The following is an 18,095-nucleotide window of genomic DNA, read 5'->3' on the forward strand; positions in this document are numbered from 1 at the left end:
TTTCAGGAGATGACTTCTCCCTGATCCAGCAGGAGATATATATGGTTAAGGAATGCAAACATTGCAACATAGTCGCCTATTTTGGGAGTTATCTCAGGTAAATCCCAGTTTTTATGTCAGTATTCCTGCTGGTTCTTTCCTAAAACAATCCCAGTCTGGTTTAGTCCTGTATCCTCATTAAATCTTCCTCCAGAAGTTGAATTCCCCTTGGGTTTTTTGTTGGTTTTTTTTTTTTTTAAGCCAACCCAATAGGCTTTAAAAACCAAAAGTGACTAATATTTTGTTTTCTCTGCTGGCCAAAAGGCTGGAATATTTTTATCACTAGGAACAGAAAGAAACATTTCCCTTGGAGACTCTTGCAACATATCCAGTCCTACTCACACATTTATCAGTTCTAATATAAGAGCAGCTCATTATTTCTCTAGAGCAGAATTGCCTTTGGATATTTTATTTAATTATAGTTGTCTGGGCTATGAAACCATGGCTGGGGAGTTAAAAATCTGAGCTGCTGGAAATAACATTTCTCACTGTTCTGGTGTAACAGAGGCAGAACCAGGGTGGTGTCAGCTCCCTGCACCTTCCATTAGATACTATACAGGAAAATATTAAATATTATACAATAAATTTTATAAATTTATTTATATTTATACATTAAATATCATGCAGGAAATCAGGGAATAGTCTCCATTTCTGTGCAACTCTGCCATTTATCAATTGGCTCTGTGGGAATGTAAATCTGCACTTTGTCTGCTTGTCTTTTTTCTGTGAGACTTCATCTTTTTCTTGGAGGGCTGCATTTAAATAATCCCTGCAGCCCAAATGGACTCAGTTGGAACTAAATTTCTAATTTCTAATTCTGAATTTAGGAGAGTTTTTTATATATAATGAAGTAATTTCAATTTAAGATTGAAACACTGAGTTTAGTGTGATATTTAATGTAATTTTGCTGATAGCAGATAAGCCTCAGGTGCTTTATTGTACAGTTAAAGCACCACTTTTTATATTTAATCATGTTTAAATATTTCTCAGAGACTTTGGCATAACACTTATGTTTTGATTGGTGAAAATTATATTTTTATATTTTAATATCAATATTTTTATATTGATAACATGAGAATTTATATTCATAACAGGAGAATTTGGATTAATAACAGTGTAACTGCTGGTCATGTATCAGAATGTGTATTTTTAACAGAGAGTGGTAAAGAATAATAGAAAATAATTTAAATTATGCTGTTCTGCATCCAGATCAATCAGTTTCTGATGCCTGTGTTTGAATTTTGCTTTGCAGCCGTGAGAAGCTGTGGATATGCATGGAATACTGTGGTGGGGGATCCCTCCAGGACATCTACCACGGTACTTGGCCAATTATTTTCACTTTTTTTACTTTGGGAACCTTTCTGCAAAAAGAAAAATAAATAATAAACTTACAGGGAACAGTTGGCACTGGAAGTGGGGGTTTTTGGGGGGCAGAAAGTGTTTTTTGGCTACAGTCAGTAGATTTTGAGAGCACTTTCCAGATATGGTGAGCAGCATTGTTAATATTTACAATATTGACATAATATTTGACATTTACTAAATATTTGACATTTAATATTTGACATTTAATGGCAGAACAGTTGGATATGGACACTGTGCATGGGATGAGGAAGGAGTTATCGTTGGGAAATCTCCAAATTTGATCTTTAAAGGGGAAAAATGACTTTTATTCCTCCCCCTGTGAAATACCATATTTTCCTTCCTGAAGTTTCATCTGGAGTTGTTGATGCTGTAGAATAATTTATTTGAGTTGTTGGAAAAACAGTTGGGGACTTGCTGTGCCTTTAAATGATAACACTGAGTTTTTGGATGTCTGAGCTCTTTCTGCTTTATTTTTCAGCTGTTTAGACAAAAAAACCCAATTAAAAACAATTTTAAAAGAATTAAAACAATTTAAAACAATTCCAAGCCCCTGATATGAAACATTCTAATTTCTAATATTTAAATATTAGCAGATGTCACTTTTAGTTTCCTGCTAACAGCAGAGTGCTACAAAATCACTCATAAAATAATAATTAGATGCAGTGAAAGCAGGTTTTCTTCTCACTGTGAGTATTGTTTTCTGTTTGGGGTTTTTTTACAGAAAGCCTTTCTGTAAAACAAGCAAACAAACCCCTCTTTTCAGCTCAGGGCACAATGCAGATTATGTAAAACCAGCCTTTAGCTTTGGCATGGCCAAATCCCTCTTTGGCTGCTTCTCAGTGTTATTTATGTGCTCTGTGTGTAAAGTTAATTTTTGAATCTTTATTTCCAGTAACAGGACCTCTGTCAGAGCTGCAAATTGCTTATGTGTGCAGAGAAACTCTACAGGTACTGTACTTGTGCAGGTGCACAGTAAAGTGTTTATTCCTTGGAAATAAAGCAGGTACAGAAAATTGGTGCAGTTTCTGTTGCGAATCAAGCAGACACCAATTAACCAGGGGTAGCCTGTTCTTTTCCATAATATAAATAAATAAAGATGACCAAGAAATTCTAGTGGGATGTACTGCAAATATTTGCTTAAATTTTGAACTGCCTGCCCACCCTGTGGTGGTAAATTTAATGATGTGTGGGGGTAAAATACAGCAGCCAGATAAATAAAATTCTCTTTCATTTCTTTGCTGATAGCAAAGAAATACAAGATGAAGCATCTCTTATCTGCAAATCTCAAATGTCTCCATTTCCAAATCAAACAGATTGAGAAAATTAAATTTTTTAAACAGAATTGGCTTTGTGGGATGTTAACAAATGGCAGAATAATTCATTGTGTCTTTTATTTCCAGGGTCTTGCTTATTTACACATGAAGGGCAAAATGCACAGAGATATAAAGGTAACTTGGAACCTTGACAAATTTATCTTACAGCTCCAAATGCAGGGAAAATATTCCTGATAAAGATTCTGAATTTATTTTGTTTTAGGGTGCAAACATTCTCCTAACAGACCACGGAGATGTAAAATTGGGTGAGTTGCCTGAGTTCTGTGATCTGGATTTGAATAATGTCATTTATGGAGCCACGTGGAGGGGGCACCTGGGGACGTGGGGCAGTGCTGGGGGAGGGCTGGACTCCATCATTCAAAGGTTTTTTCCAAAATAAATGATTCCATGATTATTTGGGGCAATAGATGGTGCTGGAAGGTGATGACAAAGTGTGTATCCATGGCTAGGCTGTGGAGGAGATGAGAAATTTTGTATTTTATCAATAAATTGTAGATAATTTCATTATTCAACCACTGAGCCTTTAAGCCTCCCAGATTTTCTTGGAATTTGCCAGGCTGGCATTGCCTGGATGTCAGTTTTTATCCCTCAGAGCCTTTGAGGAATCCCCTGTTTGGGGCAGCCTCTGCAAAAGTGGGATCTGCTCCTGGCTCTGAGTGTGGTGTTGGGCAATTCCACAAAGGTGGAGGAGAGGGAAACTCCCAGGTCTGCAGGGAGAAGCTGCCATGGGGTGTCACCATCCCATGGATGTCACCATCCCATAGATGTCATCATCCCATGGATGTCACCATCCCATGGATGTCACCATCCCATAGATGTCACCATCCCATGGATGTCACCATCCCATAGATGCTACCATCCCATGGATGTCATCATCCCATGGATGTCCCCATCCCATGGATGTCACCATCCCATAGATGCCACCATCCCATGGATGTCACCATCCCATAGATGCTACCATCCCATGGATGTCATCATCCCATGGATGCCACCATCCCATGGATGTCATCATGCCATGGATGCCACCATCCCATGGGTGTCACCATCCCTACCATGGATGCCACCATTCCATGGGTGCCACCATCCCATGGATGCCACCATCCTTGCCATGGGTGCCACTATCCCATGGATGTCACCATCCCTACCATGGTGTGTCACCATCCCTGCCATGAGATGCCCCCATCCCATGTGTGTCACCATGCCATAGATGCCACCATCCCATGGATGCCACCATCCCATAGATGTCACCATCCTGTGGATATCACCATCTCATGGATTCCACCATCCCATGGATCCCACCATCCCATAGATGCCACCATCCCATGGATGTCACCATCCCGTCGGTGTCACCATCCCGTGGATGCCACCATCCCTACCATGGATGTCAACATCCCATGGATGCCACCATCCCATGGATGTCACCATCCCATGGATGGCACCATCCCGTGGGTGCCACATCCCATCAGTGTCACCATCCTATGGATGTCACCATGCCATAGATGTCACCATCCCATGGATCCCACCATCCCATGGATGCCACCATCCCATCAGTGTCACCATCCCATGGATGCCACCATCCATGCCATGAGATGTCACCATCCCATGGATGTCACCATCCCCTAGGTGTCACCATCCCATGGATCCCACCATCCCATGGATGTCACCATGCCATAGATGTCACCATCCTGTGGATGTCACCATCCCATCGGTGTCACCATCCCATGGATGTCACCATCCCATAGATGTCATCATCCCATGGATGTCATCATCCCATGGATGCCACCATCCCATGGGTGTCACCATCCCTACCATGGATGCCACCATTCCATGGGTGCCACCATCCCATGGATGTCACCATCCCATGGATGCCGCCATCCCATCGATGCCACCATGCCATAGATGTCACCATCCCCTGGATGTCACCATCCCATCGGTGTCACCATCCCATGGATGTCACCATCCCTGGATTCAGGGCAGTTGTGCCGTAATTCAACCTCCAGCCCCCTGTGGGGAAGCAGGAATGCTGTGTTGGCAAAGGAGAGCTTTGGAAGCAGGAATGTTGGGAAAGAAGAGCCTTTAAAAAGGAAAAAAATTGAGTAAAACCTGAAAAATTTGAGTACAACCCCAACACTGAGAGGAGCTTGTGCTCCCTGCTTTAACCTTGGCATGCACAGGGGCACCTCCTTTTGCCTGCTTGCATTTCCCCAAGTTATCCTCCAGCTTTCATGCCACCAATCAATCCAAATAAAATGGATTTAAATGTTTTTTGGCTCTGCAGGACCACCTGATGTTTGGGATTTCTGGGGGCAAGGGATGATTGGCCCCTAGACTGAGTGTCCAGGGCAGGGAGCAGCTGCCCCATCAGTTCCTCCATAAATAACACACCAAAAGTGCCTTTTCCAAGGCATGATGCTGTTTTTCCTCTTAAATTGAACATCCAAAAATTCTGGTGGATGTAATGTGAGGTGGAAAAAATGATCTAAGAGAGGAACTGTGTGTAGAAAGAAAACTCTTTGATTTGAAGTCCTGTCTTTGAAGACATTAATGATCCTATTATCAATCTTCAGCTGTTTCCCTAATGAATTTTTAATTTGCATGCGACACATGATTGTTCTTTCTTATCACACTGTAAGATTGGGGTCTTCAGCTGTGATTTCTGAGGCTCTGATGGTTTGATTTTATTTTCCAGCTGACTTTGGGGTAGCAGCAAAAATAACAGCCACTATTGCAAAGAGGAAATCCTTTATTGGCACCCCTTACTGGTAAGAAACCACTTTGCTTGCTGTGCTGCAAAGCTGAGCTGTATTTATGCCAAAAAATCCTCAAACACACACACACACGTCTGTAGAAATTGAGTAAATTCCCTTTCTTCCAAGTAAAATGCCCACAGGGTAAAAATCTGGAAAGCACTGATTTGTTGCTGTGACAAAAGCTGCTTGAATTTGAAGCAGAGTTGTTGTTTCTCCCACATTTATTTTTGCAGATTATTCTCCCTTTTTGAGGGATACCAATGGTTATTTAGTTTCTCAGCCTTACAGTTTTAGTGACTAAAAAACAGTGATGAAAAGTGATTTATGTGCAGAAAGAAAACCAGATTTCCAGACTATCTTTTAATTATCCCTACTGATTAATGTCTGCACGAGGCAGCATTTAATGTGCAAATAATCATATGCAAATAATCATATGCAAATAATGTGTCCAGAGGTGATCCAATTGCATCCCCCTCCTAAGATGCTTATAGAAATCCATAAGGAGCTTTTGAGTATTTGTGTCCCCACCTTGCTCTTTATTGTGACATTTTTGCTGTATTTTTGTTTGTTTTTATCATGTTCTATTCAGCACATTTTTTTTGTGCTCAGATGTTTCAAAAGATTATACCCACTGTGGAAAAGGTACATTAATTGTCCTTAGATCCAAGATATTTCCAGAGCTTTAGGAAAAAAAAAATTCAAACCCCTGAAATAGAAACTTTGTAGAATAGTATTGAAACAAATTAAATCATTATAATTGTATAGCTTAAATTGTCCTTAGATCCAAGATATTTCCAGAGCTTTAGGAAAAAAATACCCAACAAATCCAAACCTCTGAAATACGTACTTTTTAGAATAATATTGAGACAAATTGAATCATCATGAGTGTATATCTTAAATTAGTGTGTAATGATTTATGTACACATTAATAAAAGCTTAAAAAGTATTTCTGTAGTGATCAAAACCCAATGTGAACATAAAATCCTTAATTTACTCCATTAGACATAAAAATGTACAGGTGTATAGGTTATAAATAAAATATTATAGTATTATAAATAGTATATTTGTAGTATATAGTATATATATATACTATATATAAATAGTATATAAATAGTATATTTATAGTATTATAAAATACAGGTGTATAGGTATAAATTAGTGTATAATATTTTATGTATGTTAATAAAAACTTTTAAAGTATTAATTTAAATAAATATTAATATTAAGTAATATTAATATAAATTAATAGTAGATATTAATATACAATCCATTTTAGTATATATTGCATATTGTGTATTATTATATATGAATATAATTAATATTAACTTGATATTATTTTAATTAATATTTATTTAAACCCAATCCAGACATCAAATCTTTAACTTACCCCATTAGACATATTCCTTCTGTTCATTTTACCCCACCCCCCTTTTTTTTTTCTTGGTGGGGGAATATGAGATATTTTAAATTATAAATCACTGTCACAGACATCCAGTAATTACACATAAAAATGTGTGTATTTTTTTTTTAATTATTTTATTTATATATATATATGTGGAAATACAGGTTGGATAGCTGGGAAAAGCTTTTCACAGAAAGGGGGATAAAGTTCTGGAATGTTCTGCCCAGGGAGGTGGTGCAGTCCCCATCCCTGGGTGTGTTTAACAAAGCCTGGATGTGGCACTGGGTGCCAGGGGTGACTTGAGCTGTTGGGGCTGGGTTGGACTCACTGATCTTGAAGGGCTCTTCCAACCCAGTGATTATTCTGTGAATTTAATTTAATTTAATTAATATTTTATTAAATTAATTTTTATTTTATTAATATTTAATATTTAATGGGTATTTTGAATGTACATGCCCAGGGTGTACTTCTGCTCTGAGCAGGCCCTGAGGGAGGTGTTGGTTTTGCAGGATGGCCCCCGAGGTGGCGGCGGTGGAGAAGAACGGGGGGTACAACCAGCTGTGCGACATCTGGGCCGTGGGCATCACTGCCATCGAGCTGGCAGAGCTGCAGCCGCCCATGTTCGACCTGCACCCCATGAGGTTGGTGCCCTGGGGCTGCCCTGCCCCCTGCACCTCCCTGAGTCCCAGCTGGAGCTGTGGGCATCCAGCTGGAGCTTCTCTGGAGCCCAGGAGGGGAAACTCAGACTGAGGTTCCTTCAGTGTTTCCGTGTCTGTCTTTAAGGCATCAGTCTGCTGAAATCTCTTGCATGTTTGATGTGTCTTGGTTTGGAAAGCCAGGGGTCTGCTAAGGAGGGCAGGAGCCTCCCCTGAAATGGAAAATGTAACCCCCCTCCCTCTGAAATGTTGTTATAATTTTGAAATTAAGGGGTCTCAGGCAAAGATATGGGAGTAGGAATAAGAGTTCTTTAGTAGGGAAAAGTTAAAATACAAATGAAATAGTATTAAAAAAGAAAACAAACCCCATCCAGAGCCAGACCATGCCCTGCCCCCTGTGTGTCAGGGGGTGTCCCAGCCCCATGCCAGGGGGGCTCAGCCCTCCTGCAGTGCCAGCTGTGGCTCTGCTGCAGCAGGGATCCTGCACAAGGGGGGAGTTTTCCTCTGCAGCTCCAGGGCTGCTGCAGATGGGCCTGGGCTCCCTCTGGCCATGCAGGGCAGCAGAAAGCTGCTCCTCTGGCAGTGCAGGGGGCAAAGGCTGCCGTGCTGTGCCAGGCTCAGATTGTGCCCAGGTAGGAATGCTTGGCTCCTCCCCTGGGCGGAGCAGCTCCCCATGGGATGCTGGCATTGGATCAGCCCTGCAGGGACACTCAGTGGCCATGGACAGCAGAGATCTCCTGCAGGGAGGGTTGGCTGGGGGAGAGATAAAGAAACAACTGCCCCAGGAACAGCAGAGAGCTGCCCCAGCTCTGACAGATGGGGATGGAGCACACACCTGCATTTCCAGCCTGAGACAGAATGGAAATTGGAAGCAAAATCTTGAAGTTGTTACATTTTTGGTGGCACCTGCCCTAGTGGAAGGTGTCCCTGCTCAAGGCAGGGGGCTGGAATGAAATGGGATTTAAGGTCCCATCCAACCCAAACCATTCTGGGATTCCAGAATCAGGAATCTGATGAAGAACAGGGACAGATTTACTGCTGATAGGAAATCACTAGAGAAGCCATACCCTGATATTTAACAAGATTATGGCACTAATGTTTTATTTAAAGATTAAATCAACAGATTCCCTGTATCTCATCTTTATCCCCATGCAAACTCCAATCCAGTTGCACCAATATGATTCTCACCATAAAGTGTTAAAGTATTTTGATTTTAGAATGAAATGAATTATATTTTTATCACCTTATATCATTATTTTTTCTTTCCCTTTAGGGCTCTGTTTTTAATGTCAAAAAGTAATTTTCAACCACCAAAGCTAAAGGAAAAAGCAAAATGGTAGGTGGAGCTCATTCCTTTGATCCATATTTTATTGGAATTTCATGATCCTTAAGATCCAACCCAAACCATTCTAAGATAAAGGGCAAAAATATTTGTTATTTTTGAAGAAGAGACCTTTCTTTGATGTTTTGTATGTTCTAGAGGAAAAATCTTTATTGTTTCCCCTTAATTCCTGTCATGGGGACCTTCCCCCTGTTGTTGGGACAGGGAATGGTTTAATCTCTTCCTGGTTTCTTTACCCTGGGAGAAATTCCTGGTGCCATTCTTGGTTTGTTTTCTGTACCAAAATGTTTTCCATGCAAGGTTCCTTAATCAAATGGGTTTTTTCCTTATTTTGTTAAGTTGGGAATGTAATTATTCAAACCTGAGGTTAGATACCTGTACAATATTCTGCTTTATCACAGCCTTTTGTAATCTGATTAGCAACTGTCTTAAAATCAATATTACCTTGAAACATTCAACATAAACCCTCTTTTTCTTTAAGGTCAGCAACATTCCATAATTTTGTCAAAATAGCACTTACAAAAAATCCAAAGAAGAGACCAACAGCAGACAGACTTCTCTCTGTAAGTGACTTGGGACCTCAGCAAGGGATCTTCAGCTTCAAAATGAGGAACAGATCAGGAGGAAACCAAAGGGAAACCAGTTTTTTTAAACCTTATTACTCAGGTGGTGAAATCTGAAGGCAAAACACGTTAATGAACTGTTAGCAAGTGGATTTTGTGCAGTATTTTTGCACAGTTTTATACAATTTTTGGCCAATTACAGAAATTGCCTTCATGTTCTTAACCTTGGCCTTCCTGCAAGTGGCTGCCTCAGCCTTGGAGCTGTGCAGAAGTTTCCTGATTCCCAAAAATTTCAGCAGCTCTTGATGTATCTGTGCTTTCCCAAGCTCTGAACTACTGCTGTAAAAAAAGGGAAGTTCAAGTGTAATTATTTGTTTGACTCAAATTTAATTTGCAAGTGCCCCAGAGTGTGGTGCTTCCATATTGATGTTCTTAGAAAATCCAGCATTGAGGAGTCACTAAAATAACAGTGAAAGCACAAAAAAAAATCAGTAACTCTGTCACTCTGAGGATGAGGGAAGAGACGAGGATCTGACTCCATGTTTCAGGAGGTTTGATTTATTATTTTATGATATATATTATATTAAAAATATACTAAAAGAATAGAAGAAAGGATTTCATCAGAAGGCTGGCTAAGAATAGAAAAAGAAGGAATGAATAATAAAGTTTTGTGTCTCGGACAGAGTCTGAGGCAGCTGGCTGTGATTGGCCATTAATTACAAACAACCACATGAGATTGATCAGAGATCTACTTGTTGCATTTTATAGCAGCAGATAATCATTGTTTACATTTTGTTCTTGAGGTCTCTCAGCTTCTCAGGAGGAAAAATCCTAAGGAAAGGATTTTTCATAAAAGTTGTCTATGACATGACTGTACTGAATGTTTATTACTGAAAATTCTCTATTAATTGCATATTAAAACTTCTTTTTTGTGTGCTCTTTGCTGTGGTTACAGCACAGCTTTGTGGGGCAGCCTGGTCTCTCCAGGTCCTTGGCAGTTGAGCTGTTGGACAAAGTGAACAACCCCGAGAACCACACGCACTACGGCGAAGTGGACGATGACGATTTTGAGGTGAGAACATCTTATTATTCTCTGCCTTTTAGTTAAAACTGGCACTTTAAATGGTCTGCTTTGCTTTGGGAATCTAAAACTGGAGCTGAAACAGCAGCTGCTCCTGTTCGTGTTGGATTTCCCTCACCTGTGCTGCCCTCCATCCCTGCAGCCCCACTCCGTCATCCGCCACACCATCCGCTCCACCAACAGGAACGTCCGTGCAGAGAGGACAGCATCAGAGATCAACTGTGAGTTCTGCTCTGCTTTCCCTTTCTGGGGCTGCTTTGCCTCTGGGGTCACTGCCCAAAAATCTCTTTCCACTTGGGAAGCAAGCCCTGGAGAAGCAGCATGTGAATCTTCAACAATAATTATTCAAAGCTAAAATTAATATTAACAAACTACTCTGATAGTAGTTTATTTACCTAATTACTCAGTTCCTTCATTTATTTATATACTTTTGCTCTTTAGTTTATTTACTCTGATAGATCTGAGCTGAAATGCTGAGGGTAGAAATGGTTTTATCTGCAGGTTTGATTAAAAACCTTTGGTAGCACCAATAGTGGCAGCCCCATCACACTCTGGGAAATTTGCTCTTGAAGAGCTTTTTTCTCCTCTTTCACATGCATTTCACCGTGACAAGTGGTTAAATAGTTACCTTTCTGTGACTTGCTATTTGCCTTTGGCCTTTCTTGTGGGTTTCATATTTGCAAATTCAAGCACTCAGAGAATGAGGCTGATAGTGAAGTGCTGCTCCTTTGAGAGGCAAATTCAGAGTTGTGTACACAAGATTTCCATCTGTTCCTGCCTGCTTTTCACTGTAGTGAGCACTGAAAAGATCCCAGTGCAAGATTGGGTGTATTAATTGTGAAATTTTTGTATTTTTAGTTGATAAGCTGCAGTTTGAGCCCCCTCTACGGAAAGAAACAGAAGCTCGGGATGAAATGGTAAGGACAAGTTTGGTATAAATAAAATGAGTTTTATTTATTAAAATGACAATATCTTCAATATTTTGTGGTACAACCCTTAGCAGCTTGCTGGAAAAATGTTTTTAAAGTTCACTAAATGATCCTTACTGGATTTTTCACCATCAGGTTTTATTTTCCTGTTACTTTTTGCTGCTTGACCTGAACATTACACCATTTCCTGGTGCTGCTTTTAACTCTAAGAAGGATATATAAATTTATAGATTGTAAGATGTTATTTCTTTTTGGAATTCGATTTTTCTGCTTGTGGATTGTCCTGCAGGGCTGGGGAATCCCTCAGGCCTCTTTGTGTGTTGTGGATAAGGTGATTTAAGATAATTTAGTTTGACAGGGGGGAAATAAAATGACAATTTCTGCATCTTCAGGTTGTGGCAGCTGGCAGTGACTTTGCTTCACATTGGAATCCTTTTGTTGATGGAGGCAATAAGTAAGTACAGATAAAACCAGTTTTTATTTCTGTGACTTATTATGAAACTGAAAGAAAAATGAGATATGTTAAAAAAAATCAAACCATAAGCCCTGATCTGCTTTAATATTGATAAATTAAGGAGCTGTTACCCAGTGTGCAGCCCTCCTTCTGCAGGGGCTAGGTCAGCTCTCTTGCAGAGTGACTTTTAATCCCCTTTAAGCAGCACCAGTAGCTTGTTTGAAGTTTGTAGGTGGAAGTGAAGTGTAAATGCACAGCCAGGACAGTGACATAACACAGCCACAGTGAGTTTCCTGCAGCAGAGCTGCTTCAGGATCCTGCCCTGGCCTCACACTTCTCTTCTGAGCTGTGGCTGTGGTTGTGACATCCTGTGACAAGGCCTGAACTCGAGAAAGGGAAGGGGAAACCAGTTCTGAATGTTGATTTTTACCAAGCCCAGTAACACTGCCCCACTGCTCCTGCTCTGGGGGATTTCTAACCCAGCCATGGAGGGGTTTGGGGTGAAATGTTTTAGGGAGAGATTTGTTTGTAGCTGCTTGCCCTGGGATAAAGCAGGCCTGAGGTACAGGAGCACAATTCTCCAAGTTAGCACTGAATTGTTTTAGGTGTGTACCTACAAAAAAGTGAATTCTGCCTTTAAAGGATTTGCAGGCAGCAGTGTGGAGGTTCAGATGCAGGCAGAGATGATATCTGGGCTCAAACCATTGCTCAGCTCAAAGAGCCTGTTTCCCATCTTTATTTGGAGCTCAGCAGCAGACAGTGAATTTCTCTGGCTTTTTTTTGCTGCAGATAAAAGCCTTGCATAAGCTGTCAGCTGACATTACAGCCCTGGAAAGCTGGGGTACACTGCCAGCATTTCAGCCTTTCTCAGCATCCTGCTTTTCCTGCTGCCAGCCTCCTTGGAGCAGGAGGTTGGGGGCTCTGGGGCTGAACTTTGGGGGGCTCTGGCTCTGCCCCGTGCCCTGCTTTGTTTGTGTGACCCTGCTGAGCTGTGGATTGAAGCCTTGCTGGAATTTCTGCAGACAGCTGGAGTCTGGGGGGTCCAGGAGCAGGGAGGGAAGGGAGGGGAGCTCCTCCTGGCACAGGGCCTCAGGGGTTTGATCCTGTTCCTGTGGCTGTGCTGAAGCTGCAGCGAGCATTCCCAGGGCTGTAAATCAATAAACAGGTACAGATTCATTGGGAGGGAGGGCAGGGACAGCAGGCCTGGCTGGGGGATCCGTGCTGCTCGCTTGGAAACCGCTTCCAGCTGGAAAGATAAACAGGAAATGCATAACTCCTGTGTCCAGCAGTTGTGAGTAATCCCTGGGATGTGCACAGAGGATGTGTGCTGGGGGTCCTTGCTTTTCATCCCTTTGCCTTTTGTCAGGGTCGATGCTGTGGGATATCTTTGAGGATTTATTTGGCTGGAAAGGGGAACAGCAGAATGGGTACCTGGTGACTGATCTGGTTCCTTCCATTTTAAAATTAATTTAGTAAAAATGTCCTGCATTATGGAGGTGGTTTTTTATTGATGGTTTTCATAGAATCCCAGAAAGGTTTGGGTTGGAAGGGACCTTAAAACCCATCCAATTCCACCCCTGCCATGGCAGGGACACCTTCCACTGTCCCAGGCTGCTCCAAGCCCTGTCCAGGCTTGGGGACAGGGACATTTCAGGGATCCAGGGGCAGCCACAGCTGCTCTGGGCAACAAAAACCTTTCAGAAAAAGAGACATTTTCTCCTTTAAATTTTTTAGTAATTCCTGTTGGCAGCTGTCTGCTGCTTTCCCTCAGATTTGACTTGCAGGGATATTTCACATTAATCCAACTTTGGCTGGGTTTTCCTGGTCATTGCCCTTCAAAGACACAGCTTGAAAATTGCCATTTTGCAAAATTTTATCAGGGTTTTTTTTCTTCAAGGTTATATTTTCGGTGCTGCTTTGATCTTCTAGTCACAATTTCTCTTTTTTTGTTGTCCCTGGAGTGGCTTTAAAACAAAAATTTTCACTGTAGTGGGAAACGGTCTGGGTCTTTTGTGTGTATGTATAAATAAGGAAACTTCCCTTTAAAGGCTTTTCTCCATTTGTCTCCCAGTAACTTCCTCTGTTCCTTTTTTCTCTTTTTATGTTGAACTCTTGTTAAACATTTCAACAATATTTGAAATGCCAGGTAGGGAAGTGAAAGCTGATGGTGTGGAAGAGAATCCAGTGATTTTTAGGGGATAAGAAGAAGGGAAGGACCTTAGAGAGTGGAATTTAGTGCAGAGAGAATTATTTGTTTTGGAAAGGGCTGGGAGATGCTTGTTGTGAAACTCAGTGACATCAGGGAGGGGTTGAGCTGCACGTGTCGACCTCAGAGCTGAGCTCTTAATTCTGTAAACATTCTGCCTTAGGGGACTGCTCACAAAATTTGGAGATGGGAGTGAAGATGTTGAAGAGTGAGTGCATCTCCTTCCTTGCTCTGCTCCAAAACCTCTGCCCTCAAATGCTGCAGGAGGCTTTGCCCCTCACCAGTGAGGGCTGGCTGCTCTCTTGGCTCCTTCCCTGATCCTCAGGAAAATCCCAAAGCTCTGCTGCCTCCCCTGCTCCCCTTCCTGAGTTATCTCAGTCCCTGTGCTGTGCCTGACACCTAAAAGCAGATTTTATGGTGATGAATCCACCGTGAGCAAGGCCTGGCTGGGAGAGGATGATCCTGCACAGCTCAGGTGTCCCAGAGTTTGTCTGATCCCAAAGCAAGGCTGCAAACTGGGATTCCAGAATCCCAGAATGGTTTGGTTTGAATGGACTTTAAAATCATCTTGTTCCACCCCTGCCATGGCAGGGACACCTTCCACTGTCCCAGGCTGGCCTTGGGCACTGCCAGGGATTCTCTGGGCACCCTGTGCCAGGCCCCACCACCCTCATAGGGAAGATTTTCTTCTCCGTATCTCACCTAAATCCACCCTTTTCCAGCTTAAAACAATCCCACCTTGTCCTGGCACTCCAGGCCCTTCTCTGAATTCCCTCCAGGCTGAGATCCAGTCCCTGAATTGATTTGATTTACAGACTTCAAATCTCCTTCCCCACAGATTGCTCTGTTACACTGGTATTTATGAAAGAACAGGAGTTCATTAAAAACCAGCACTTCTAACGAGATTAATGAGCTTCTCCCCTGCTCTTGCATTTCTGGTTTAACCCTGTGTGTGCAAAGCTCTGCTCTGCTCTTTCTGTGCCTCTGGTCCATCTGATTTCCAGTCCCCAAGGAGTTCTGGCTTTGCTTTAACTCACACAGCTGCTGCTCTTGTCATTGCAGATCGACACTAAAGCGAGCTGGGCCACCCCCACTGCCCCCCAAGGTGAGAAATGTGGGATTCAAGGGGTTCAGCCAGGCTGGGATGGCCTCTGCTTCTGCATTCTGCCTCTGATACTCCATCAGAGAGGAAGCTCTGAAATGATTCTGCTGTCAGATGTTTTATTTTCATGGAACCACAGATCTCCTGAGCTGGAAGGGACCCACATGGATCATCCAGGGCAGCTCCTGCTCTGCCCAGACCCCCAAAATCCCACCCTGGGCATCCCTGGCAGCTCCTGGAGCTCTGGGGCTGTGCCCATTCCCTGGGCAGCCTGGGCAGTGCCAGCACCCTCTGGGAGCAGAACCTTTCCCTGATTTCCACCCAAACCTGCCCTGGCACAGCTCCAGCTGTCCCTGTGTCCTGTCCCTGCTCACCAGGGAGCTTTTTTATCTCTTGTAGTGCCTAAAATCACTCTCACGTTTCAAAGGCTGATACATTTTTATGTAGCAGCAGTGTGACTGAAATTGAACTTGTCTGAGCTTTGTTCTTCCCAGGTCCATTCCCAGTTCCTCACTTTTCCCCTCTTTGGTTCCCTGCAGCCAAGGATGAACAATTACCCCGAGGAGAACCTCCCTGATGACAACAGATGCCAGACAATAAAACACTTCCCAGAGTGCCAGAGCAGAGCCCCAGCAGCCCACAGGAGACAGAGCATCCCAGCCTGTGGGCCCCAGGCAGACTCCTGCCCCATGGGGATGACCAGCAGCATCAGCAGCCCTGGACTGCTCACAGCCAGATACAGCGACCTGGGTGAGTGCCTCACCTGCCCCAGGGCTGCCTGGCACCTGGGGAAAGGAATTGCTCCAGAGCCAGCTGTTCCCTGTAGAGAACATCTTCTAACAAGCTGGTCATGAGGTGAAGTTTTCTTTTTCCATGTGTGGTTCTTGTCAGAGCCATGGTGGGAATGTTCTCCCCAAAACAGGAACACTCAGCCATCAATGCCATTACTGAGTTGCCTGCAGGAGCAGGAGAAAAACAATGGATGTGTGGGGAGGACCTTGCCACAGGAGAGAAACAGTGAATGTATGGGCAGGGCCTTGCCACAGGAGAGAAGCAGTGGATGTGTGGGGAGGACCTTGTTACAGGAGAGGAACAGTGGATGTGTGGGGAGGACCTTGCCACAGGAGAGAAACAAACAATGGATGTGTGGGGAGGACCTTGCCACAGGAGGAGAACTATGGATGTGTGGGCAGGACCTTGCCACAGCTTTATTCTCAGTGGGATTTGTCCCAGGGACTGTTTGGATAATGGGAAATGAGCAGCTCAGTGCTGGGAAGGGTTCAGCTCCCTGAGGTGTGGCTGTGCAATGTCAGAGCTCACTCCTGCACTCCAGCTCAGCACAGGGGAGGAGATTTTCTATTTCACTGTGTGAATAAGCTGCAAACCATGTCTGGGCTCCTTTTCAGGCAATGGCAATGGGATGCTGAAACACATCGAGGAGAACGCAGAAGGACCTGGACAAATCCCTCAGCTGCCACGGAAAAAGGAGAAGAGAGACTTCCCTGTAGGTGCTGGGACTCTGGGGCTGCTGGCACTGTCATGTCCTCCAGCTGATCGGTGCACAAAAGGGGTTTTATGATCTTTCCTTCTTTTCTTTCTTCCCACAGAAACCAGCAATCAATGGTTTGCCTCCGACTCCGAAGGTGCTGGTAAGAAATCCGTGTGCACTGGGAGTTATGGAAACCTCCTCTCTCTGGGGTGGGATAAGGCACCATCTCACTTAGGGGGATTTTCTGCAGCTCACAGCCTTTTCTAGTGCTGAATCCATAAAACTTGTTGCCATTTTTTAAAATCTTCCTGTCACTGTTCATTCTGGATGGGAAGGGTTGGAGGCTCCCCTGGCTCCCTGAGTTGTGATCTCCAGTGGGAGCCCTGCTGAGGCACAGAAGTGGGAAAAGGTTCTAGTGATGACTGGGTTTTGCCTGTTCTCCCTCCATGTGCCATTCTATAAGCACTCAGTATTCATATGATTTTTATATTCAATAAACAACAGTCAATATTCAGATAATTTAGAATAATTCAGATTGGAAAAGCTCTCTAAGATCACTGAGTCCAACCATTCCCCAGCACTGCCAAGGCCACCACTGAGCCATGTCCCCAAGTGCCACATCCACATGGATTTTAAACCCCTCCAGGGTGATTGTTCTTACCCAGTAAGTACCTAAAGTCCTTGATAAAATTTTGAGCCCTCTCTGCATTTTTCAGTGTCCGTGAATTCCAGTTAAAAGGTGTGAAAGGCAATGTGTGTTGAGCTGTGTGTGAGTGACCAGGAAATCAGCTCTTCACACTCTAAATTTGTTTCAGGTTTCAGTTTTGGTGTCTTTCAGATGGGAGCCTGTTTTTCCAAAGTCTTTGATGGTTGTCCTTTGAAGATTAATTGTGCAACTTCATGGATACATCCAGATACTAAAGGTAAAGTTGTGTTAGGTTTGGTGATGAGCTGGGAAAGAAAACAATTTGTAAAGTTATTTTAGCTTTGCATTTGAAACCTCCCAAAGTGGGAAGGGAATAATCCTTTTGCACTGATTTTTCAGATCAGTACATCATCTTTGGCACAGAAGAAGGGATCTACACTCTGAATTTGAATGAACTTCATGAAGCAACCATGGAACAGGTGAGTTCTGGAGGGCTGAACACACAGCACAGATTTGGGGATGTTATGGGGTGTGAACTTTGGCACTGGAGGAGAAGGTGCATACCAGGCTCTGGGGCTTAAATGATTCCCATCAAAGCCAATAAGGAAAACCTGGGAATTATTTGTTCCGTGACCTGCCTGTATTTTTTAGTTGCTGCTTGTCAGATCTTCCATCTCCTTGGAGAACAATTCCCTGCCCCTCTCCCTCCATGCCATCCCCACTAGATGGCACATTGCAGC

General features: G+C 43.1%; 1 protein-coding gene across 1 annotated transcript in view; it reads left to right on the forward strand.

Annotated features, from left to right (window-relative positions):
• Positions 1–18,095, forward strand: part of MAP4K5 (mitogen-activated protein kinase kinase kinase kinase 5) — a 70,624-nt gene that overhangs the window by 36,265 nt on the left and 16,264 nt on the right. Inside the window, exons 3-21 of the mRNA XM_059474148.1 lie at positions 7–97; positions 1,292–1,356; positions 2,294–2,349; positions 2,802–2,849; positions 2,938–2,980; positions 5,425–5,497; positions 7,397–7,528; positions 8,817–8,879; positions 9,367–9,448; positions 10,404–10,520; positions 10,672–10,750; positions 11,388–11,446; positions 11,851–11,912; positions 15,181–15,223; positions 15,760–15,970; positions 16,627–16,724; positions 16,828–16,869; positions 17,548–17,632; positions 17,755–17,834. Coding sequence (XP_059330131.1) covers positions 7–97; positions 1,292–1,356; positions 2,294–2,349; positions 2,802–2,849; positions 2,938–2,980; positions 5,425–5,497; positions 7,397–7,528; positions 8,817–8,879; positions 9,367–9,448; positions 10,404–10,520; positions 10,672–10,750; positions 11,388–11,446; positions 11,851–11,912; positions 15,181–15,223; positions 15,760–15,970; positions 16,627–16,724; positions 16,828–16,869; positions 17,548–17,632; positions 17,755–17,834 — 1,529 coding nt within the window. The remainder of the gene's footprint in view (positions 1–6; positions 98–1,291; positions 1,357–2,293; positions 2,350–2,801; positions 2,850–2,937; positions 2,981–5,424; positions 5,498–7,396; positions 7,529–8,816; positions 8,880–9,366; positions 9,449–10,403; positions 10,521–10,671; positions 10,751–11,387; positions 11,447–11,850; positions 11,913–15,180; positions 15,224–15,759; positions 15,971–16,626; positions 16,725–16,827; positions 16,870–17,547; positions 17,633–17,754; positions 17,835–18,095) is intronic.

Source organism: Ammospiza nelsoni, chromosome 6, assembly GCF_027579445.1.
Source record: "Ammospiza nelsoni isolate bAmmNel1 chromosome 6, bAmmNel1.pri, whole genome shotgun sequence".
Taxonomy (NCBI): Eukaryota; Metazoa; Chordata; class Aves; order Passeriformes; family Passerellidae; genus Ammospiza; species Ammospiza nelsoni.